The sequence below is a fragment of the Muntiacus reevesi genome, chromosome 12 (genome assembly GCF_963930625.1).
Source record: "Muntiacus reevesi chromosome 12, mMunRee1.1, whole genome shotgun sequence".
NCBI lineage: Eukaryota > Metazoa > Chordata > Mammalia > Artiodactyla > Cervidae > Muntiacus > Muntiacus reevesi.
Genome location: NC_089260.1, coordinates 45,217,136 through 45,242,529, shown reverse-complemented (window position 1 = coordinate 45,242,529; position 25,394 = coordinate 45,217,136). Strand labels below are relative to the sequence as shown.

General features: G+C 45.9%; 1 protein-coding gene across 1 annotated transcript; it reads right to left on the bottom strand.

Annotated features, from left to right (window-relative positions):
• Positions 1–2,722: 2,722 nt before the first annotated feature.
• Positions 2,723–21,622, bottom strand: PRDM14 (PR/SET domain 14). The gene is made up of 7 exons (XM_065902592.1): positions 20,923–21,622; positions 20,110–20,163; positions 19,850–20,007; positions 18,581–18,851; positions 13,584–13,786; positions 8,520–8,621; positions 2,723–2,950 (listed from the first exon to the last, which is right to left on the bottom strand). Exons 1-7 carry the CDS (start codon positions 21,620–21,622, stop codon positions 2,723–2,725), a joined length of 1,716 nt encoding a protein of 571 aa, XP_065758664.1.
• Positions 21,623–25,394: the final 3,772 nt, after the last annotated feature.

Sequence of the window (25,394 nt, the reverse complement as noted above, 5' to 3'; positions counted from 1 at the left end):
TAATTCTTAGTCCATTAAAAAAAATTCTTATTGCTTTAAGCTAATCTAAATTATCTTTAGAAATCTGAGTGTACTTTTAAACACAAGAGAGCTTAAGGTAATTACTAATAGGAAGATGTTATGAATTGACTGTATTTTCCAAACCAAACAGTGATATAGGTAACGTGATCAATATGACCAAAATTTGTAGAAAAAAGCTTGGATTATTAAAAAAGGTCCAAAGCATTCCAGTTAGTGTAGGCATGCATGATCTATATACTAAGGCATTACTTAAACATGCATGCATTTTGGAATTAGTGCTAGAAAATAGGAATTTTTTTTTTTAACCTTTCTCTGCTACTCTTCCAGCTCAAAGAACAGAGTAGTTAATTTGAATTATTCAACTAGTGAAACATTGGCATCACACCAGTTCCTGATGTCTTGCTTTACTACTTGGTTTTAAAATAATGCTCAAATCCATACGGACCAAGAAATATATTTTGAACTAGCAGGCAAAGAAAGGCTGCCTAATTACAGGCTGAGCCCTCTGATCTTTTCAAATGATCATTGTTCTGACTTAATTAACACGAACTAAAACAGTCCTGAAACAACAGGGCACACTCCCATTAGGATAGATTACTCAGACCTACTCACCACAGCCAAGCATTCCCCAGAGAAAAATCTGTCACTGCTTTTTCCACCTGCACTACATCTCTTTTCAAAGGGCTCTGCTGCAGCTGGGAGACCCTCTGAAGGGACATCTGCTCTGTATTGAAATCTCTACGTTTGGAAGAGATGTGGACCATGAATAAAGGGTGGAGAAAAACCCATGGTCGATAGAGCCATGACCTAGAGGCTTAGTAGCATGCTTGCCTATGATACAGTTTTATTCTGCTCTCCCATTTTCCATGTGAATATTTAAAAGTTTGCTGTTGCTGGCCCCAAAAGAGGGAAGAATGGATATAGTCAGCAGAAAAATGCTATTTCCTTAGCAGGGTTCATAAGCTGAGCATCACTAGTTCTTTAAGAGCCTGGGTTTTGGAGTCAGGCCAACCTAGTTTTGCCCTTTAAGAGGCAAATGCTGGACCACTTCCTTCTTCCTTCAGCCTTGATTTCCTTATCCATCAGGTGGTAAACTCAGTGCTGCCATGTCATAGGCTTCATGATCCACAGATGTTGGCCATTTGGACCCATGTCAGTCAATAAATAAAATAAAAGATTATTCTCAGGACTGCCCTGGTGGTCCAGTGGTTAAGAATCCACCTTGCAATGCGGGAGACACAGGTTTGATTCCCTGGTCAGGTAATTAAGAGCCCATATGCCACAGAGCAACTCAGCCCACACACAACTGAGGCCTGACACAGCCAAGTAAACAAATAATTATTTACAAAGAAAGTAAGAAAAGATTATTTTCCACAAGCTTGTGTTAGTCTTGTGACAATATCTGCAAAGGAGCTACAGTTGTCTCTTCATCAGGAATGAAATCATGTTTAAACCTAGAGCAATATAAATACATTTATTTATTTCTTAGCCTATTGCAATTTTTATCCATTCTTCACTTGGTAATAACATTTCTCTTGAAAGTCCCTTGGATAGCAAGGAGATCAAACCAGTCAATCCTAAAAGAAATCAACCCTAAATATTCACAGGAAGGACTGATGCTGAAGCTTCATTACTTTGGCCACCTGATGCAAAGAGCAGACTCGTTGGAAAAGACTGTGATGCTGGGAAAGACTGAGGGCTGGAGGAGAAGGGGGTGACAGAGGATGAGATGGTTGCATGGCATCTCTGACTCAATGGACATGAGTTTGAGCAGACTGCGGGTGATAGTGAAGGACAGGGAAGCCTGGCGCACTGCAGTCCACGGGGCTGCAAAGACTGGGACGTGACTTATCGACTGAATAGCAACAACAATAACTTTTCTTCCCCAATTGTTAAAGGTCACAGATGGTGAATGAGTACTTTCTGTGTCCTCCAAGTAATTCTGTTTGGTGCTAAACAAACTATTAACAGACATTTGTCAGTTGACAAGGGAGCAGTAGAAACTAAGGGTTTAACAAATGAATTCAGGGGACTTTCCTGCTGGTTCAGTGGTTAAGAATCCACCTTCCAATGCAGGGGACATGAGTCCCATACTTGGTGGAGGAACTAAGATCCCACGTGCCACAGGGCAACTAAGTCCAAGAGCTGCAATGAAGACTCAGTGCAGCCAAAAAAAGAGCTCAAATAAAATAAATGGGAGCTTAGCTCATGTCTGAACACATACTAATGAAGCTCCGGCTTGAATGGATTTTTAAAGAATTTATTCTGTTAAGAAATATAACAGGGGATGGCCACAGACATATTACAATCAGGAGCTGAGACAAATAGTAGAGAAAAATCCTTTTTTTTTTTTTTCCAATCAAGAAACCAAAGACTCTGCTTCCTAGTCCCTGAAATGAAATAGTCCCTTTCAGGGCTGATGGTGTGTTTCCAGACCTTTAAGCACTGTTAAACCATCAGCCTTTCACTCCTTCTAGATGAATTCACCCAAACTCCATTCTTGTTAGAAACCGTGAAAAATCATTCCTGCCAAAGCTGTTAAAACTACAGACTTAATAAATCTGGTAAATTCTACTGCTTGGTCAGTTCCATTATTCTGTTTCTCATCTCAATATAACTACCACTGGTTTGTGAGATATACCCATGAACATGAGAAACATCAAGACACATCCAGAGGCCTTGTCCTCAGACATTCTGAGGGCTAGCAGTCTTCATGAGACTTCATGTGGGACTGGAAGGCTTCTTGATCTGAGAAGGTTTTTCCACAGGTGTTACAGGGAGAGCCGTCATCCTCCTTGTGCGAGCGCCGGACATGGCTGTCGTGAGCAGCGTGCGATGCAAAAGATTTACCGCAGTACTTGCATTTGAAGGGCTTCTCCCCGGAGTGCTGCCTGATATGCGTGCGGAGTATACTAGAGGCAGTGAATTTCTGCAGGGAACAGAAAGCAGAGGAAAAAATAAAATACCATCCACCTGTGAAACAAAGGAGTTAATTTCATTGTGACCGATCCTTGGTGGTGTTTAGTTGCAAAGTTGTGTCCGACTCTTTTGCAATGCCATGGACTATAGAGCCTACCAGGCTCCCCTGTCCCTGGGATTCTCCAGGCAGGAATACTAGAATGGGTTGCCATTTCCTCTTCCAGGGGATCTTCATGACCCGGGGATTGAATCCACATTTCCTACACTGGCAGGCGGATCCTTTACCCCTTAGCCACCTCAGAAGCCCCCACTGATCCTGATATCACCATTTAGTTCTCCAGTCAACAAATTCTGGGCTTTAATGCTATAGGGCACTCTAGGTCACCAGGAGTAGCCTTAATAAGAAGGACATGATGGACATGCCACTGGTTACGACAGTGGTCCTTCAATGGCTAAGATCACCTGGGTGTCTAGTCAAAAATGCAGGTTGACCTGATAAGTATGCTCTTTTGGGTAAGAAGGCAGCTGCATTTAAGCAGGTGGTACTGAGATCACACTCCAGGATGATCTGCATTATGGAAGGAATTGCTAACATTGGCCACTGTCTTTGCATACATGGGTACCTTGTTGGTTTCTTTCTTCTTTTTTTTTTTTAGTTAAACCTTTAGAGTAATAGTGATTCATATGCAGTTAGAAGAAACAATAGAGACTCTGGGTACCCTTTACCCAGTTTCCCCAATGGTTGCATCTTACAACTATAGGATAATATCACAACCAGGATGTAGACATTGAAGAGTCAAGAAAATTAGAGATACCAAGGGAACATTTCATGCAAAGATGGGCTCAATAAAGGACAGAAATGGTATGGACTTAGCAGAAGCACAAGATATTAAGAAGAGGTGGCAAAAATACACAGTAGAACTAAACAAAAAAGATCTTCATGTCCCAGATAACCACAATGATGTGATCACTCACCTAGAGCTAGACATCCTGGGATGCGAAGTCAAGTGGGCCTTAGGAAGCATCACTACGAACAAAGCTACTGGAGCTGATAGAATTCCAGTTGAGCTATTTCAAATCCTATAAGATGATGCTGTGAAAGTGCTGCACTCAAAATGCCAGCAAATTTGGAAAACTCAGCAGTGGCCACAGGACTGGAAAAGGTCAGTTTTCATTCCAATCCCAAAGAAAGGCAATGCCAAAGAATGTTCAAACTACCCCACAATTGCACTCATTTCACACGTTAGTAAAGTAATGCTCAAAATTCTCCAAGCCAGGCTTCAACAGTACGTGAACCCAGAACTTCCAGATATTCAAGTTGGATTTAGAAAAGGCAGAGGAACCAGAGATCAATTGCCAACATCCTCTGGGTCATCGAAAAAGCAAGAGAATTCCAGAAAAACATCTATTTCTGCTTTACTGACTATGCCAAAGTCTTTGACTGGGTAGATCACAACAAACTGTGGAAAATTCTTCAAGAGATGGGAATACCAGACCACCTGATCTTCCTCCTGAGAAATTTGTATGCAGGTCAAGAAGCAACAGTTAGAACTGGACATGGAACATCAGACTGGTTCCAAATTGGGACAGGAGTATATCAAGGCTGTATACTGTCACCCTGCTTATTCAACTTCTATGCAGAGTACATCATGTGAAATGCTGGGCTGGATGAAGCACAAGCTGGAATCAAGATTTCTGGGAGAAATATCAATAACCTCAGATACGCAGATGATGCCACCCTTATGGCAGAAAGTAAAGAGGAACTAAAGAGCCCCTTGATAAAAGTGAAAGAGGAGAGTCAAAAAGCTGGCTTAAAACTCAACATTCAAAAAACTAAGATCATGGCATCTGTTCCCATCACTTGATGGCAAATAGATGGGGAAACAATGAAAACAGTGAGAGACTTCATTTTGGGGGGCTCCAAAAATCACTTCAAATGGTGACTACAGCCATGAAATTAAAAGATGCTTCCTCCTTGGAAGAAAAGTTATGACCAGACTAGACAGCATATTAAAAAGCAGAGACATTACTTCATTACTTTGCCAACAAAGGTCCATCTAGTCAAAGCTATGGTTTTTCCAGTTGTCATGTATGGATATTAGAGTTGGACTATATCCACCCTAAAGGAAATCAGTTCTAAATATTCATTGGAAGGACTGATGCTGAAGCTGAAACTCCAATACTTTGGCCACCTGATGCGAAGCAGTGACTCACTGGCAAAGACCCTGGTGCTGGGAAAGATTGAAGGTGGGAGGAGAAGGGGACGACAGAGAATGAGATGGTTGGATGTCATCACTAATTTGATGCACATGAGTTTGAGCAAGCTTCAGGAGTTGGTGATGGACAGGGAAGCATGGCATGCTGCAGCCCATGAGGTTGCAAAGGGTCAGATGTGACTGAGCGACTGAACTGAACTGAACAGAACATTTCCATCACAAGGACCCTCATGTTGCCCTGTGACAGGCACATATAGTTCCCTTTCACTCCTACTTTTAAGCCATTGCAACCACTAATCTGTTCTCCATTTCTGTAATTTTATTATTTTGAGTATGTTATGTACATGGAAGCATAGAGTATAACCTTTTGGGATCGGCGGTTCTCCACAGAATTTTTTTTGCAGATTCACACAAGTTGTTTCATGTACAATAGCCCATCCTTTATTTTAAAACTATTTATTTATTTATTTTTGGCTGTGCTGGGTCTTCGTTGCTGCGAGGCCCTTTTCTGTAGTTGTGCAGAGTGGGAGTGCAACTACTCTCTAGTTGCGGTGCTCAGGCTTTCCACTGCAGTCTAATCTTGTTGTGAAGCACAGGCTTTAGGTGCATGGGTTTCAGTAGTTGTGGCAGGTAGGCTCGCTAGTTGCAGCTTCTCGGCTATATAGCACAGACTCAATATTTCGAGCACACAGGCTTAGTTGCTCTGCAACATATGGGATTTCCTGGATCACAGATCTTTCCCGTGTCTCCTACACTGGCAGGTGGATTTTTTACCACTGGACCACCAGAGAAGTCCCAGCTCACCCATTTTGATCGCTGAGAAGAATTCCATGGTGTGGATGTTCCAGTCTGTTTAATCACCTACCCATGGAATGGTATCGGAGTTATTTCCAGTTTGAGGTTTCTATGAATAAAGCTGCTATTAATATTTGTGTACAGGTTTTGGCATGAACACACAAACTTTCACTGCTCTGGGATAAATGCCCAGGAGAGCAATTGCGGGGCTGAATGGTTGTTACAAGTTTAGTTCTTAAACTGCCAAACACTTTTCCAGAGTAGTTCTACTATTTTAGGTTCACAAGTGCTTTGCTGTTTTTACATGGCCATCTCATTTCTTTCCCTTACTTATAACCTTTCCTCTAATTCATTTCAATACTCTGCTCTGATCTTTGTCACTTTCAAAGTGACAGCTCTCTATTTACTAGAGATGTAATGACCCCAATTTGGGAGTCTGCTGACAGTGATACAAAACACCAAGTTAAACCAGTGACCTTGGAGTTTCAGGACTGGGTCCATGTGGGGTTGGACCACTGCTCAGTAAGGAGCACAAGGTGTAGGTGCCTAGGACACCCAGATAAGGACAGTCTCCTTCAGCTTAGGTGAGAGGAGTCTAACTAGAAGTCAGAACCTCAGGGCTTCCCTCTGGCTCAATGGTAAAGAGTTCTATCTGCCAAATGCAGCAGACGTAGGTTTGATTGCTGGTCTGGGAAGATCCCACATGCCTAGGAGTAACTAAGCCTGTGCGCCACAATTATTGAGCCTGTTCTCTAGAGCCTGGAAGTTGCAATTACTGAGCCCATGGGCTGCGACTACTGAAGCTTGTGAGCCCTAGAGCCTGTGCTCTGCAACAAGAGAAGCCACTGAAAGGAGAAGCCTTGCACCACAGCTAGAGAGTAGGTCCTGCTTGCCACAACTAGAGAAAAGCCTGTGTAGCCACGAAGACCCAGCGGAGCCAAAAATAAGTGGCTAAAAAAAAAAAAAATCAGAACATCAAACAGCTCATTTATGACCCAAGTGCATTGAGTCACCCCTTTGGGCATCTCTCATTTCCAGATTAGCCAGAAATTCAAGGTGAGGATCAGAATTAGAACGCCAGGATGAGGAGGGGTGCTGGGATATTTTGAGCCTGCTCTGGAAATCTGGCAGGAGAACATTGATCCTTCAGGACAGATTCCTCGTCCAGAGCCACCCTCCTTAGGTCTGTGCTAGCTGCACATTGTCTAGTTTTGTCTTAGCCCCAATTTGCTACACTGATTATTTCCATTCTATTGACACAGTTTCTTTGGTGGTATCCATTTCCCTAAGCCAGGCAGTTTTATTCCTGTTTTATTCCTCTTTGGGAAGTTTAAAAGTCACCCTGCTGCTGCTAAGTCGCTTCAGTCGTGTCCGACTCTGTGTGACCCCATAGACGGCAGCCCACCAAGCTCCCCCATCCCTGGGATTCTCCAGGCAAGAACACTGGAGTGGGTTGCCATTTCCTTCCCCAATGCATGAAAGTGAAAAGTGAAAGTGAAGTCATTCAGTTGTGTCTGACTCTTAGTGACCCCATGGACTGCAGTCTACAGGGCTCCTCCATCCATGGGATTTTCCAGGCAAGAGTAGTGGAGTGGGGTGCCATTGCTTTCTCCGAAAAGTCACCCTAATAGAGACTATATTTCTTTCATGGCTACATTATTTAAAAAAAAATAAATGGCTTGATGACAGAAATAGCAGATTCCAGTGTATCCAATAAGAGTTTCTAAAATGATGGAAATGCTATGTCTCTGCCAATGTGGTGGTCGCCAGCCATCAATGGTGGGACTGTTGAGCACTTGAAATGTGGCTAGTGCCACCGCATTACTAAATTTTATTTCATTTTTAGTAAATTAAATAGCCACATATGGTTAATGGGTCACTACACATTGGACAGCCCAGATTTACCTCATCAAAATAGGACATGAGATGTTTTGGTATAATATTTTTTTTTTCTTTTTTTTTTTTGGTATAATATTTTTAAAGCGTGGTCAAACTTTTGTTCCTAACCCAGCAACCCCTAACCATGATATATTTGTCTCTTTAGTTTTACAAATTAGTATTCTGTTTAACAAGATTAGATGCTACTTCAGCAAAAGTGCTCTGGAAACCAAGATCAGCAAAATTTAAGAATCTGTACTTAAAAAAAAAAAAAAGGAAGTCTGTACTTCATGTCTGTTATCATTGTAATCCTATAAATTTAGGGTCTATTTCATAACAAATGCCTTAAGTGCCAATTTGGCAAGAGTAGGTTGTATCCGATCATTGTAAGCAAACATGAATATAATCTGGGGTGGAAACTGGGGATGGGCTAATGAATTAATTTACCAGGGACTCATTATAAGCCAGGGTTTGTTCTATGAGTTCTTATCCATGGACACCCAAACAGGTCTCAAGGCAGATTCCTTAAAAGAAGGTTCCACTGAGACTTCCCCGGCAGTTTAGCGGTTAAGACTCTGCCCTTCCAATGCAGGGAGATGAGATTGACCCCTGGTCGGGGAACTAAGATCCCACGTGCTGTGTGCGGTGCACTGTGTGGAGTGGGGCAAAAAAAAAGAAGGTTCCATTTACCTTAGTACAATACACACAGTGGTAGGGTCTGTCTCCAGAGTGGACTCTCATGTGTTTGTTTAGACTGGAAGATTGAGAGAAACATTTCCCGCATGTAGAACACTAAGACAGAAAAGAAAAATAGAGTTGAAACCACAGTTTCCCCCTAAGAAGTTAACTTCGCCAATATGTCTATCTCCGGGCGGTGGGGGAGAACTACTACATTTATCCCGCGCACATCTGTAGGCAGAGGATGGAGCAGACGCAGGCTGAGGGTCTAGTGGAGACGGGCGAGGGCATCACAGGACTCTGGGGAAGAATCCGACACCACACTTTGGTCCAGAGCCTACTCAACGCTGTGGCTCCAAGCAATTCCTCGAAAGTCTCTGGGTGTCAGCTGCCTAGATATCCAACCCTGGTGTGTAACAGAGGCCCGAGTCTGTCCTGCTCTGTCAAAAGGTAGCTGGGTGACCAGAACAAATAAGTTAAACTCGGAGTCTTTGCTCAGTTTTCCTCAGGGGTGAAATACTTGCCCTGCCTTTCTCACAAGGCTGGGAGGCAATTGCAAGCCCTCAGCCATGAATTCACCAAGTATTTATGGAGAACCTCTCCACACTCTGCAAGAAGACAGGGAGTAACAATCTCGTGGGAGCGGGGACAGATACGTAGGCCAAAGTGGCTACAGGTGACAGATGACGCAAAACACGTACCTACCGAAAAAAAGGGCAATTCTGGGTGAGAGCATGCAGTATAGCCAGCCTCCCGCTATAGGAATGAACTGCTATAGGAATGACAGGCAGGAACAGTTCCTGTCATTTCTCTGTGTTCTTGGTTCTGATGACTCCTGTCCAATCTTCTCAGGAATTCTGAACCAGGTAAAAGAAACTACTGGGTTTCTGGGCTCTCTTCCGCAGGTGTTCTGATGGGTACACATGGGAGCCTGGGTATTTTTATTATTTTTATTTACTTATTTATTTTAACAATTTTTATTGGAGTAGAGTTGTTTTACACTGTTGTGTTAATTTCTGATGCACAGCAATATGAATCAGTCACACTTGTATACGTGTATATGTGTATACACACACACTCTCTCTTTTTTGGATTTCTTTCCCATTTAGGTCACCCCAGATTACTGAGTTCCCTGTGCTACACAGTAGGTTTTCATGAGTATCTATTTTATACATAGTAGTGTAGTGTTAATCCCAATCTCCCAGTCCACCCCCCTTCTACCTTTGGTATCCATGTCTGCTTTGCAAAAATAGGTTTATCTGAACCATTTTTCTAGATTCCACATATAAGCGATATTATGTTTGTTTTTCTCTTTCTGACTTGCTTCACTCTATTTGACAGTCTCTAGGTCTATCCACGTCTCTGCAAATGAACCTAGGCATTTTTAGATGGTGGGATTTGGGGGTGGTTTTTAACAATCTTCTCTAGTTTTTCTTTACTACTTGAAGTTTTAATAAGGAGCATGTATCGACATTGAAAGTGAAGGTGGCTCAGTCATGTCCAAATCTGTGACCCCATGAACTACACAAGTCCAAGGAATTCTCCAAGACTATAATACTGGAGTGGGTAGCCTTTCCCTTCTCCAGATCTTCCCAACCCAGGGATGGAACCCAGGTCTCCTACATTGTAGGCGGATTCTTTACCAGCTGAGCCACAAGGGAAGCCCATGTTGTCATTACTAAAGCAAAAATAGTCAGATGTTAAAAGTTAACATTGCAAAAAGAACAGATCAATTTTAAATGAAAGAGAAGCAATTAGAACATGAACCTGTTCTTGGAAATTAAAAATAAACAATGAAAATGTACAGAATAGAAATGCTGTATTCAATAGGCTCAGCTGACTGCTAAAGACTAAAATATGACATAAAAACGAAGGCTGAGAACTCTCAGAGAATGCTGATGAAAAAAAATTAAAGGTTAATAAGTACAAAGAAGTAGATTCAACCTAACATTTGGCTAAAACAAAAATGGAACAAAAATGGAAGATAGATAATAGCCCAGGAAAGTACAAGAGAGGGCCTTCCCTGATGGTCCAGTGGTTAGGACGTCAAGCTTCCACAGCAGGGGTGGGGGTTCAGTCTCTATTTGCGGAACTAAGATTCTGTAGGCTGAAAAAGAAACCAAATGAAAAAGAAACCCGGAAAGTGCAGGAGAATTCCTCTGAGTTTAGGATCTGTGCCTTCAGATGGAAAGAATACTTTGTCTTTTACTGACTACAAAGTAGGCAGGGGTGGAAAAAAAAAAAAGGAAGGAAAGAAGAAAGAAACATTTAACACATTCTGTTAAAATTTCAGGCATAAACAGACAAACCACAAGACAAATACAAACTAGCCAAGAAAATATATCTTATTTTTTCGATTACTGTTTATCAGAATCACTGAACCACCAGGAAGGTCTCAGAAGATATATTTTAAAATGTAAACCTCTGGAGAAGGAAATGGCAACCCACTCCAGTATTCTTGCCTGGAAAAGTCCACGGACAGAGGAGTCTGGCAGGCTGAAGTCCATGGGATTGCATGACTGAGCATGTGTGCACGAGGGTGGAGGGAAATGGGTTGGTAGCAATAAAGTGGTAGAACTAAAAATAAATAAATGAATAAAATGTAAAACTCATAAATAACAAAGATGCAAAGCCAAGCAAGATACCACTTTCCATCTACAAAAATGTGAACATAAGAAGGATAATATTATTGTGGGAGAGCTGGGGTTACTGACTACATATACTGTAAGCCCAGCTGGTTGGACTGTCTGGAAAGGTGTGTGGTACCTTAATTCAAGTGCCTTAAAATTGTACCTTTGACTCAATCTTTTTACTTCTAGGACTTTACCCCAAAGAAATAATCAGAAATGAAAAACAGAGTGATTTATATATATTGTTCACTGCAGTCATATTGGGGGAAATGCACAAAACAGTGGATTTGTTAAGTACATAAAATCAGTATGACCCCAAGTGTATTAAAAATACATACACATATAGAAAAAAAAATTATATGTAAAATAACTTTGGGCCATAGCATATCTAGTGGTCTTTGTTTTCTTTTTATCTCCAGCGTATATTATTTGCTCATGTTAAAAAATAAAAATTGCGGATAAAAAATAAAATTTTAAGTTTACCAGGTGAAGACATAAAAATCATGCTTGGCCTTATTCTCTATCACACTCCCAGAGAGACTGCAGTTTAATGGTTTCTTTCCAATTGTGCTTCCATTTCTATGTAAACATTATATACAGTGTACATGATATTCTGAGTGACATCATTCCATAAATATCTTGCAACTTGTTTGTGCTTAATAAGCCAAAATTTATATAACCAATTCCCTATTGATTTACATGTAGAATATTGGATAGTATAACTTTTTACTCTGCCAATCTATAGCTGAGAATAAAGGCTGAATTCCAAAGAACTGATGCTTTTGAATTGTGGTGCTGGAGAAGACTCTTGAGAGTCCCTTGGACTGCAAGGAGATCAAACCAGTCAATCCTAATGGAAATCAACCCTGAATATTCACTGGATGGACTAATGCTGAAGCTGAAGCTCCAATACTTTGGCCACCTGATGCAAAGAGTAGACTCATTGGAAAAGACCCTGATGCTGATGCTGGGAAAGCCTGAGGGCAGGAGGAGAAGGGGGTGACAGAGGATGAGATGGTTGGATGGTATCATTGAGTCAAAGGACATGAATTTGAGCAAACTCCAGGAGATAGTGAGGACAGGGAAGCCTGGTGTGCTGCAATCTATGGGGTTGCAAAGAGTTGGACATGACTGAGCAACTGAACAACAATAGGTAGGAAATGATTTCACTGTCTTAATAATTTAAAATATTCTTAGATTTACAAAAACAATTTGAGATAATTGTAAAACTACTCAGATTTTACAGCTGTATATAACACAGTGATTGTAATATTTCCAGAAGCTTCGCTGTGAAGAGAAGAGCAGTTTTATTTCTTCAAATGAAGTAAAGTGGGGCTGGTAGGAGTCCTGATAGCACTGAAGTCTAATCTGAATCTGTCGGTCTGTACCCAAGCCCCATCCTCTTTATCCTAATTAAGACCAGTGGTAGTCAGCACTTTCTTGCACCAAGGCTGGCAGAGCCACCAGGCACCCAGAATGGTAGACAATGGCTCTCTAATGCACTAGTGTTTTTTTCTTCCTTACAAAGTCCCTGGCATGGGACAGAAGCCATCCATCCTTTGGACCATGCCTGTAATTATCAATATAATAGGCCTGCACATTGGACCTAGAGATTATCATACTAAGCAAAGTAAGTCAGAAAGTGGAAGACTAACACCATATGATATCACTACTAGGTGGAATCTAAAATATGACACAAATGAAGTTATCTACAAGACAGAAACAGGCTCTCAGACAGAGGTCCTTATGGTTGCCAATGGAGAAGAGGGTGGGGGAGGGAAGGATTGGGAGTTTGGGAATAGCAGATGCAACCTAGTATATATAGGATGGATAGACCACACAGTCCTACTGTATGGCAAGGGGAACTATATTCAATATCCTGTGATAAACCATAATGGAAAATAATATGAAAACGAATGTATACATGTGTATAACTGAGTCACTTTGCTGTATGGCAGAAATTAATACAACATTGTAAATCAACTATGCTTCAATAAAACATTAAAAAAAAAAAAATGCCTGAACACATTATGGAACAAGGTGTAGTTACCTAAAACCACACGCCAAGGTCTTTCTCAACCCCCGACCCCAACCCCCAATCAACCCCACCTGGAAATAAACCAGATACTTCCACAGTCCTAGGTTCTGCTCACAGCCACCTGTCTACAAGGCCTTTAATGGCCCACATGTAGGACACCCTTCTTCTGCCCCTGTCTACATGCATCCGCCAGCTTGAATACCCAGACATCATATCTTGGTCCATGGACCATCACATTTGGTCCATGTCTGCCCTTTCACAGCACCGTCACCTCCTTCAGAGACCCTGTCTCATCCTCCCATCCCAGTAACTTGCAGCCAGGAGGCCCTCGGGGTGCAACCAGGAGTTTGGGGAAGAAGCGTGAAGGCAGAGTGCTGGAGAGAGATGGGTCGCTGCCCTAACTCTTACCTTGTGAGGCCGATGCTTCTCGTGAACGTGAAGGATGTGGATCCGGAGCCGGTCTCTCTTCTCAAAGGATCGTTTGCATAAAGAACAGGGAAATTTCCTGTCACCCTTGTCCACACAGGGCGTATACTTTAGATGCTTGTCTCTGTAGTATTTGTAGGTAAATACTTTGCCACATCTTTCACACCTGTACCCTTCTGCAGACTCTGTCAAACACAGGGGAAAAAATTTTAAACAAATACCTAAGTCAAAATAATAGAATAAACCCTCTTGGGCCCAAACATCAGGTTTTGACAGTGACTGACTCACATCACTTCCCCCCACAATGGATTATCTTTAATACCAATTTCTCATTTGTTTCATAAACACCTCAGCCCACAATCCTTAATAGATGATGACTTTCGTGGGGGCAAGGCGGCATGTGGGATCTTAGTTCCCTGACCAGGGATCAAACTCGCGTCCCCTGCAGTGGAAGTGCAGGCTTAACCACTGGACTGCCATGCAGGTCCCTGATAACAACTTTTTGTAAAGCATAACCATAAAGCCACTGTCATACCTAACTGTCAAAACCTTATTCCTTAATAGATAGAAACACATATATATTTGTTTATAATACATATACACGCACTCATGTTTGTTTATTTTTCAGTCAGTTGGTTCAGTGTAGGATTCAAAGTCTACATGTTGTCCACAGTTACTATGTCCCTTCGATATCTTAATCTATAGGTTCCTTTTCCTTTTTGTTCCTGAAATATATTTATTGAAGACGCCCTTCACTCCAACCCTATTTATGAGTAGGTCAGTCCTATAGTTACTTCCTAACTGGCCTGTGTTACAAGGTTCATGTACCAAATACCTACTGTATTTGTGATTTTCAGATCAGACTGAGCTACAAGTTCAAGCAGTTCACCCTTTTGGGGCCTTGATGGGCACCCAGAGCTTCTTCCCAGGCTTCACTGAGTGCTGCTCCATTGGACCCCATTTACAAAGACTTAGGTACCCTGTTAGCTAACAATTTATTTCTCTGAGCTTTTGGGGAAGATTCCAGAACTAAAACATGGGGTTATTATGATGACTAATTTAACCCTAACACTTACCGAGTTCAAACCAACAAGTGACACTATCACTGCGTGACAGATAAGACTGAGAAAGGTAAATCCGTTTTCATCAGAGGAGGAGAGAGGTGGGGGAGAGGTTAGAGAAGGTGCAGCCAAATCTACCAAAGGAGATGCCAGGCTCAGGGGTGTCTATGTGTTGGGGTGGAGAGGGGGAGGACTGGGGCCACCTACAAAAGCGTTCCTGCTGAGGACACTCTGGATTCCAGAGGATCAAGTGGTTTTGACTATGAATGCATCAATGAAACCTCACTGCCTCTGCCCCAGGGAGGCAGAGAGCAGCCAGGACTGAGTATATGCAAGAGTGTGTAGGTGGAAATTTTTTAGTTAGTTTGGGGACAGCAGGAAAGCTATCCACTGGGGGCTTCGTTAGTCAATAACTGTGTCCTAGGCACATTTAACAAGTGGCTAAGGAAAGAAATCATTTTATTAAGTAAACAAGCAGGAAGGCAGCCACCACCCCCAGGATGATCCATAGCTCAGTCCCGTCTACCGCTTTCATTGAGGTGCTAATACTCTCAGAACGTCCCCGCTGGGACGGTTTTTGCTCGGAGCTAAAATTTTCATTGGTTAGAAATACCTGGCCTTCCTGCTTCCGGGGTGGGAAAAGGATTGTATAAAAGACAGGGTCAGCGGGTCTTTACAAATTAAAGCCCGAAGGCACACCAAAATTCAGAATAGGGGCTCAATAGTCAATTTGCATAAGAACCACCACTTAGGCAGAAAAGACACAGAACCCTTACTAATTAGGCTTCAGCCGCCTACGTTTTTGGCTCGGGTTCTTGTAAATTTTATCTTAACCTAATTTTGTCCTGTTTCCTTTCCTTCCTCTTCCCTCCCATCTCAATTTTTTTAAGCCAAACAGTTTCCTAAAACTGAAATTGATGCTTTCTGCTCCACCTAGACAACTCTTTAGATAGAGTTTAGTAGTGATTAAGAACTGTCTACACATTCCACACCCCTACCCCCCAAAACACACACTGGGAGGGTCTGCAAACTCAAGATAACCCGCCCACATAGGGCCCAGGCCCTTACCTCCCATTCAAGACCTTAAAGGGGAAGGCTCCCACCAAGTCTCAAGGAAAGGCTTGGATAAAACAAAAACAAAAAGTTTCTTTTGAGAGGATAGAAGAATGCTGACTTTTCTTTCCTTCTAATTCTATTCCCAACCATTCTCATTAACAGAAAACCATGAATTTATCCATTAGTCTTCCCAACTGAGTTGTTTACAAGTTCTCTGTCACAAGTTATCATAAATACATATGATCGTATGTAATAAGCATCAGATATAATTTGGTTCAGAAGTGTAATACAGGGGCTTCTCTGATGGTCCAGTGGCTAGGACTCTACGCTTCCAATGCCAGGGACCTGGATTCTGTCCCTAGGTGAGGGCACTAGATCCCAAGTTCTGCTAAAGAACCTGCATGCCACAACTATGATCCAGTGAAGCCAAATAAATATTTAAAAAAAGAAAGAAGTGTCGTACAGGTGGGGTTACTATACCAGGTACTACACCTGCTGGGGTTTCTCCCCACTGACCATTGTAAGCCCTTATCCCTGTTGTTTATGATTGTGATCTCTGATGTCATGCTAATATACCATCATTTACTTAATAATTATTCTACTATTGGGCACTTGTTTGTGACTTTTCACAAATAAGAATGATGCTGTAGTAAAAATCCCTGTGGACAAAGCTTTTCCCATTGGAGTATTTCCTAAAGATAAATTTCCAGAAGAGTATTACTGATACATCAAAGGTTATGAACGTTTTAATAGCTCTGATACATAGTGCTGAATAACTTTTCAAAAGGATAATGATTCTATTTTGTGACTTGTCAAGCATGTATCTTTCTCAAATCCATTTTGCACTTCTGTTTCAACAGTGCTTGGGACCTTTTGGGAAGTGACTAAAAAGGCTTGGTTTGGTGCCAAGTATGGGGCAACTGTGTAGCCCAGACCCCAGAGAATTCTGCCAGCTCACCCCTCACCCTCATCCCCACACCATCCATAAGCTGGGGTACTGAGAAGACAGTTCAACAGCCCCTCATTATTTGGGCTCTAGAAAGAGATTGTTCATCGTTCACCTCTTAATCCTTGGTGAACATATTATTGCCCTTGCCTTCACTATTCCCCAAGCCTGGATTGTCTTGCCTCTCCCTCCCTAAACTGTGGTGAGCATGTGTTCATGCTTAATCATATCTCTCTGCTATCCCATGGACTGTAGTCCTCCAGGCTCCTCTGTCCCTGGAATTTGCCAGGCAGGAATACTACAGTGAGTTGCCATTCCCTACTCCACGGGATCTTCCAGACCTGGGGATGAAACTTGAGTCTCCCGCATTGGCAGGCAGATTCTTTACCACTGTGCCACCTGGGAAGCCCAAAACTCATCCCTTATTTCACCACATCCCTAAGCAGTTTTTCCCAATCTAGTCTAGTCTTCCACCTTCCTTCAATACAGGTGGGAATTCAGAGCAGGAGCTATTAAGGTGTTTACGGTTGTCTCCTGCCCTGAAGGGTCTTAGTCTAGCAGGGAGACTGGCATGCAGACCATCACTGCAGTATAATGAATGCAACTCACATTCTCTTTTCCCTGCTACTTATGACATCTGTCCTAACAGAACAGGATGATGGTCTTCTACCTGGTAACACATATTAATTTGCATTTGTCTGGTCCCACCTATGAGATCACTGGTTCCCAGGCTTTTGTGGTTATAAAAATCAACCCAGAAAGCTTTTTTAAAATGCAAATCCCTAGCGAGTGGGTTGATGGTACTCCAGCTCCCTGCTACTGAAATCTGGTCCAGGGAACAGCAGCAGCAGCATCCCCTAGTAGCTTGATAGAAATGCAAAATCTCCCAGCCTGGAATGAGAATCTGCACCTTCAGAAAGGGCCCCACAAGTTAACACAATGCTAAAACTGGAGAGCAAGAGTCTAGCTCCATGCTCCTCTAAGTGGACTGAGACCCAGTAAGAAAAACATTTTATATTTGAGACCCAGTTCACACACATCCATGTGAAACAAAAGCCTCACCAAATAATGCTTAAGTGAGATTCACATCAATATTTTCTATTCTATTTTATTCTTATTCTTTTTTCTTCTTTAATGCTGATCTCTACCACCAAATTGATTTCCCACCTTATTAACATTGCAAGCCACCATTTGAAAAACAGTGCTCTCTGTATGGCTGAGACCCTTTGCTGTCCACCTGAAACTCACAACATTGTTAATCAGCTACGCTATTGCTGTTTAGTCACCGAGTTGTGTCCAGCTCTTTTCAACCCCATGGACTATAGCTTGTCAAGCTTCTCTGTCAAGAGGATTTTTCAGGCAAGAATACTGGAGTGGGCTGCCATTTCCTTCTCCTGGGGATCTTCCCCACTCAGGGATTGAACCTATGTCTCCTGCATTGCAGGCAGATTCTTTACCACTCAGATTCCCTGAGCCGCCAAGGAAGATCTAACCAGTCATACTCCAATACAAAATAAAAAGTTTAATAAAAAAAAATTTAATGAAAAAAACAGTGAGTTCCTGAGTTGTGTGAGCCTCTGCAGAGATGAATCAGAAGCTGGCTCATCTAAGGCAGGGGTTGCACCCATTTATTTCACTTTTATTTTACTCTCTGGGAGCGGGTGAAAGGGTAGAAGAAAAGATATCCTGGTGAATAGCAGTAGTGTCAGCAGCTTTGGAAAAAAGAGGGCATCTTCCTTCAGCTGGGCAAGACTCATGTGGCTAGAGACGCCTTTGAGTTTGGGGTTGTACGTTAGAGCTGGGAGGCAGATTTCCACAAGCAAGTGGAGAAGCTGCAGGAAGGTGCTGGTCTGAGCAAAGAGCCCAGTCCTTTGACTAAGAGGACCTCACTGGAAGAGGCAAAGGTGTGCACTCACCTTCGGAGGACCCAGACGCCTGCTTCCCCTGCTTGAGGACCTGCAGGCTCACAGGAATGTCCAGAAACTTCTCATAGCAATCTCCGTACCACACGAGGAGCTCCTGGTTCTGGTAGATCTCCTTGCAGCTCTCGTAGAAGATCTGCCCTTGACATTGTACTGCCACCAAGTTCTGCTCCGATGGGAAACGGGCACAGTTGACATAGGACATCCAGTTCCCCGCACCTCCTTTCCCATCAATAAAGTGGCTCAACTGACCATCTTCGAAGATCTAAATGGAATCAAACAAACTTTAGAAATGTACCTTTTATTTTTCTTTTGGTTTGACATAGAAAATAAATTTACTTATTAAAAATGTATAATTCAAATCTCACACTTGATCTATTTGAATATATTTATTATCCATATTATTAAGCCTAAATGGATTTATTAGCTGAAAGATATCGGTCTAGGTGGTGTGACATTTTTAAAAGGTTTTTACTTTTCTCACCTCTTGATTCCCAAGTTTCTAGGGTAAGCATATATTAATTTCATAAACAGAAGCAAAGGGAACAGGAGGTTACATTTAATTCTATCAGTTCAAGACAACCAATTCGTTTGGTCTTTTATCTCAAATGAGTTTTCGTGTATTGATGGAGATATAATTTATTTATTTATTTATTTATTTATTTTTTTGGAGATATAATTTAATTCTTTCTCTCCAGTGGGTAATTCTGCAGTCTTCAATGCTCTGGTATTACAAACAGATCCTGGGAAGTCTGGATTTCAGATTATTTTCCTAAAGTATATTCCTCAAAATTCAAGGCAAGGGAGGATAATTTGATACAGTCTGACAAATTGCAATCCTACCATCATGCCTCATACAGAGTTAAGAGTAGCTGTTTTTAAAAATCCCCATAAGACAAATAATAGCAAAAATTTCAAATCTGGTCTTTGTCCTTTTGGGCATATTCTTAGCATCACGCGGTAATATTTAAAGTATTTGTTTTATCTATAAATATAACCTAGGGTATTGGGCTCTTTGTATTCCGGGGCTAATCTTCAGATGAAAATGCCTTAAGGCACTGAAAAGATACACAGACTCCACGTGGAGGTGCTAGCCCTAGCAGCTCTGCAGTTGCCTTCTCTTCTCTTTATGTTGCAAAACAGACAGCACAAGACAGCTGATTACTGCGGAGAGGGTCCCCTCTCCCAGAGGGGCAGAGGCCAGGCTTTATCCCCAGCGACCCTCCTCCCCACTTTCCGACAACCCATCAGAAAGAAATTTACCTCCCACATCAGGGAATTGTCTCCGTGTGTCTTGACTTCGCTGGTGTTGACCACTTTACCCTGAAAGGGTCCAAACCTGACTCCTTTGGCCACAAGACTACTGCAGAACACCCCAAAATGTGCGACTTCACCAAACTTCGTCTGCCGGAGGCAGAGACCTAGCGGGAGACCCAGGGTAGGAAAGAAAGTCAGTGAAGAAACCGACTGTTTTTGCTGCTGGTAAAAAAAAAAAAAAAATCCAAGCCAGGAGCCCTGCCTACCTTCTGGTAGCTGAAGGGAGTCCTTATCCAGAGTCTGAGGAAGAGAATCAGCCCCTAGAAAAAGACAGGATTAAATTCTTATTTTTTTTAATTCTTATTTTTTAAATAAAAGGAGTTATAAAATGCCTTCAGAAGGCGTCTTCCTCCCCACTCTCTAGAGCTTACCATTTGACCCTTCGAGGCTTCCTGCTCCTTTTACATATGCAGTGTCTCATTTTAGACTCAAAAGGACCCTAGTTGGTTAGGTGGTAATTAGCCCCCCTTAGCAAATTCAAGGAACTTGAGAATCAGAGGTAATGCTGACTTTTACTAAGGTCAGAAGGCTGGAGGGAGACTCCCAGAGTGAATGGCAGCTGGCTCTCACTGAGACAACTTGGGCATCCTGGTAGAATCTGACCCCACCTGATCAGCCCACACACAGCATGAGCCATTTCTCTTAAGACAACCTTGTTGTTTAATCGTTAAGTTGTGTCTGACTCTGCGACCCCATGGACTGTAGCCCGCCAGGCTCCTCCGTCCATGGGATTCTCCAGGCAAGATCACTGGAGTGGGTCGTCATTGCCTTCTCCAGAGGATCTTCCCCATTCAGGGATGGAACCCGCCGTCTCCTGCATTGGCACCGGGGAAGCAAAACAACCGTAAGAGTCATGCAGGTAGAGTTTCGGAGGTGAGCCTGGCCTCCGCAGTTCTATCTTCTGATGGAAGCACCCCCCCCACCACCTTTGGCACTCGCACACCCTCGGATCCACCGCCTCCTGCTCCCACCTCTCTTCCCGTTGCCCCCGGCTCCCGCATCATGGGGCCCGCCTTTACCGGAGCTGTCGGTGGGGATCAGGAGGCCCGAGATCGCGTGGTGCAGGTGGGCTGAGTGCTGCGGGCTGGGGATGACCCCGTACAGAACCAAGTGCAGATCTTCCTGGGTGAAGTGGTAGCGGCGAGAAGTCTTCTCCTCTCGGTTCACGAGTTTGGGGCCATCCTCAGAGGGCTCGCTGGGGGACCCCGATAACAGCTGCGAGGGCTTCGGCCTCTCCGGTAACAACGAAGCATCCACGGGGGGCGGCGGAACGAAAGTCTCAGGTCCCCAACACTGGCCACCGTCGCTCCGGCCGGCGGTGTGTACCAAGCCCTCGCTGGCGGCGCCGGTAAACTCGCGACTGCCGTCCTGGAAGTGCGGCCCCTCCCTGGGGATGTGGGGAACTGGGTACCAGGCCGGCAGCTTGCTGTACCAGGGCAGGTCGCACAGAGGTTCCCTCGGCAGGGCCAGGGCCGGGCTCAGCAAGGGAGGCGCGGTCCGGAAGCCGAAGGGGGGCAGAGCCGGGGACGCGGCCAGGGCCTCCAGCGGCCGGAAAGGCTGGAAGCCCTCCTCCGCCGCGGTCAGGGTGTTTCCGTAGAGGCCGTAAGCCGGGAAAGGCGTGTAGTAGGCAGCCAGGTGTTGGGGGCTGCCCTGGAGCCAGGCGGGCGGGTAGTATCCCTTGTCCTGGGGTCCGGTCTCCCCTGGCGGCCGCAGGGCCATCCCCGGGCCACGGCGCTCGGCGGGTCTGCGAAAAAGCAAGCGCTGCCGGGTGAGGGGCGCGGGGCGCTGCAGGCCGGCTCCTGCGCGCCCAGCCTCCCCCACCCGAGTTCAAGGAAACTGGATAAACTTCCCACTTCGGTTCCTCAAGACCTACCCCGCACACGAAACAAAAACAGCAATGAAAAACACTGCCCCCCTCCCAAACAAAATAAAAACGAAAATCTGCCGGGATTCTGTCCGACACCGAGTTCCGGGTAAGTGTCGCCTTCGCGTGTGTCTCCGTGACCGGGCAGCGCTCATTTCCAACACCCACGCTCGACGGCCGCCCCAAACCCGGCTCCTGCAAAACCTGCTTCAAGTTCCCTCCTCCGCCCTCTTCCCTGTCCTCCACTCTTTTCCAGCATGGGTCGGAGCCGCAGGACCTCCCCTCTCACCGGGGCGGGGGCCGAGTGCTAGACCGCGCCTGGGGGCAGGCGGCAGCTCCGGGCGCTCCCGGGTCTCTAGCAGAAAGGGCAGGGCCGAAAGCCCAATCGGATCGCGTAGGAGTCGCGCTCCCCTAGCCCGGCTGCAGGTCCCGGGAGGCCCTCCGCTGCGAGGCCCGGGTCTGACCCCGAGGACCCCGGCGGTGCCGGCTGCAAAGAGGAGGAGGTGAAAGAAGTGAGTGCCACTTTCGGCTCCCCTCTCAACTCCGGAGCCAGCGCGGGCTCCCCACGTGCGCCGAGTCCCGCCACATCCCCCAGGTCCTTTGGGAAACTCGCCACCTCGCCCGGGGACTTAGGGATCCTGGGGTGGCCTCTCGGGAGCAGGCGACGAGAACAAGCCCCAGGTCAGGTGGGAGAGAACTGGCTCCAGCCCCCGCGCCGCTGCCGCCCCCACCCGAAAAGGACAGCTTTTTAAAATGGGCAGAAGTTCACCAAGCCTGGAGGCCGGAGCCGCTTCAGGGCAGGCGGGTCTCGAGGGCAAGATCAATGAGCCCAATGAGGAAAGCAAGCGAGGTCGTGACTTAGAAATTAAAGAACACGGGGTCAGGAGAAGAGGTCAGCCACGACGAAGGCATTTACGCGTCCCCTTCTGAGACTCCCCAAAGGCGCTCGGCTCACCCCGAGGACCTGCGACTTGGGGTTGAAAGCCGCTTAAGCGAGTTAAAAAAACAACTCCGAGAGAGCAGAACGACCTGCGCCAGAGACTACTGCCTGCGCTTCCCGACCACCCCGGCGGGCGACAGCCCCGGGCCACAGCTGCACGCAGGGCTCCGCACCCACCTTGGAGAGCGCGCAGCCGGGCTAGCGGACGCCCCGGGTCCGCGGAGGGGCGGCGCGGGTTCAGGATCCGTAGGCTTCGGGCGGGCCCGCAGGGCTGAGCCGGGTTTAAGAGGGCGGCGGGCGGGCGGGGCAGCGGGACCCGGAGAGGGTTAGGGTGGGGAAGGGACGCGGCCCTCGCGGGTCCCCGGGGCGCGGCTCCTCCCCGCCCACCACGGCCATTGGCCGGCGCTGGGCGCGCCCGGCTCCCTGGGCGTCGCGCACTTAACTCTTCACTTCTCCAAACCTCCCCTGGACCCCGGCGGAGAGCGCTCGCCGCCCGGTTTCTGGGGCGGGCACCGGTGCGGCTCCAGGCAGACTGTTGTTCAGTCGCTTAGTCGTGTCCGACTCTGCGACCCCAAGGACTGCAGCACGCCAGGCTTCCTGTCCATCACTATCTCCTGGAGTTTGCTCAAACTCAAGTCCATTGAGTAGGTTATACCATCAGCCATCTCTTCCTCTGTTGCCTCCTTCTCCTTCTGCCCTCAATCTTTCCAGCATCAGGGAAAGATAAGTCGGCTCTTCACATCAGGTGGAAGTATTGGAGCTTCTGCTTCAGCATCAGTCCTTCCAGTGACTGGAAGGGTTGATTTCCTTTAGGATCAACTGGTTTGATCTCCCTGCAATCCAAGGGACTGTTAAGATTGTCTTCTCCTAGGAGCAGCAATAACCGTGGGCAAGTGTGGCCGGGGTCCCCAGACAGGCCCCTGTGCGCTTACATCCACCTGCACCCGCGCCCGTAAGGCTGGGACTCGAGTCCCGGGGTTGCCACCATGCCTCTCGGCTTCCAGTTCCCAAAAGCCGAGCCTGGCCGAAAGCGGCGTCCAACCCCTAGGACTCGATGGACATTTGTCCCTGACACCTCGTGGGGAGCGGGCATCGCCCCTCAGGGCTCTGATCCGGATGGTCTCGGCGCCTGTGCCGCTCCCGAGGTTTGGAGGGCGGGGGAGATTACTGAACCGTCTCGGGGGCTTTTTACTTCTCCAGCATCTTTCACTGTCGGAGAACCCGCCCGCGCGCCGCCCGGCGGTCCCTACCCCCGGGGAAGGCACGCCACCTCCGACGCGCGGGGCTTTTCAGACCCAAACCCGGCGCTCAAAGACCGCATTTTTATTCTTCTCGCCGGCTGTTGAGGGAGAGAAAGGAACACTTAGACCCATTCACATTCACACGGGGAAGCATCTAGGGTGGGGGAAACCTTGGTCAGTCCCGGTGACCTTGGGTCAGATTCCTCGCCGCCCCAGCCGCGGCTTCCTCTTGGCAAAATGGGGCGAGCCTCTAGGCGCAGCGGTGCGGGCTGGAAGGAGAGACGGAGGCCCTAATGCCCGGCTTGGCCTCGACCGTCACTAAACCTGGAGGGAAGGAAAGGAGGCGGCATCCATCCGGCCGAGAGAGGCCACCAGAGGTCCTAAAGTCGGTGGAGAGAGGAGGCCTGCGGCGGAGCAGGGCTTCCTCCGTGACCCACCCCACTTACCAGAGCAGCAGCGATGCGGCTGGCGCCCTCTCCTCAGCCCCGGGGACCTGACCCTGTAGCCTTCGCCGCCCGCGAGGCAGTGCGGGGGGCGGGAGGGCGGGGAGGAAGGCAAGCTCGGGGCGCCGGGTCTTCGAGGGCGCAGGCTGTGCGCGCGCGGCTGCTTCTCCAAGCCGCCCGCCACGCCCACGAGAGGGGCCGGGTCACCTCGCCGGCGCGATGCGGTCGGTGTCGCCCGCGCAGCCCCGGGTCCAGACCCGTTTCCCAGTCGCCAGGATGATCTGAGAGGCGGGCGGCGTGGGGTGTTCTCAACAGGGCTGGGGTGACAAGGAGCCCAGGATTTCCTTCTCTCCTGGTTCTAGACTCTCTGCCTCACCAGAGTTCTTAAGATCTTGGCTGATAGGTGAAAGACATCCGTCGGATCTTGTCCGAGGAGCCTCTGGGGAGGATATTGTACTTGGAAAGGCAGAATAAATTCTGCCGTCTTCCTTCCGGCGACAAGCACATCCCAGGACCCCCACGACCTCCCTCCATTTACTGTGTCTTCCTTCCTTCCAGACCTCACTCTAGGATTTAAAGACTGATGAGCGTGTACCTGGGTGGTCCCTGGATGTTAGGTCCTCAAGGGACCATTTTTTTAGTGCAGTGCTCACCGGTCGTAGCTTTAATTTAACCTTGGCAACGTGAACCTTACCTTATAAGTGAACCTTATAAGTCTTGTTCTGCAAAGATTCTAGATTTTAAAATATTTTTTAAATGTATTTTAAATTATAAGCTTGCCTGTTTACATAGTTTAGAGATATTGATAAAAATTAAAAAAATCCCTACCCACCCCTCATCCCTACTCTGCAGAGGTAAAACTGACCAGTGGTTTGATTTATTCCCTATCTCCATTATTTTTTTAAAAGACACCAGACTTTTATTTGTGTTTATATATGGAGGATTAAAAAACAAACAAACAAACCTGGGATTAACTTTTCTCATTAACCGTTAGTTTTGTTAC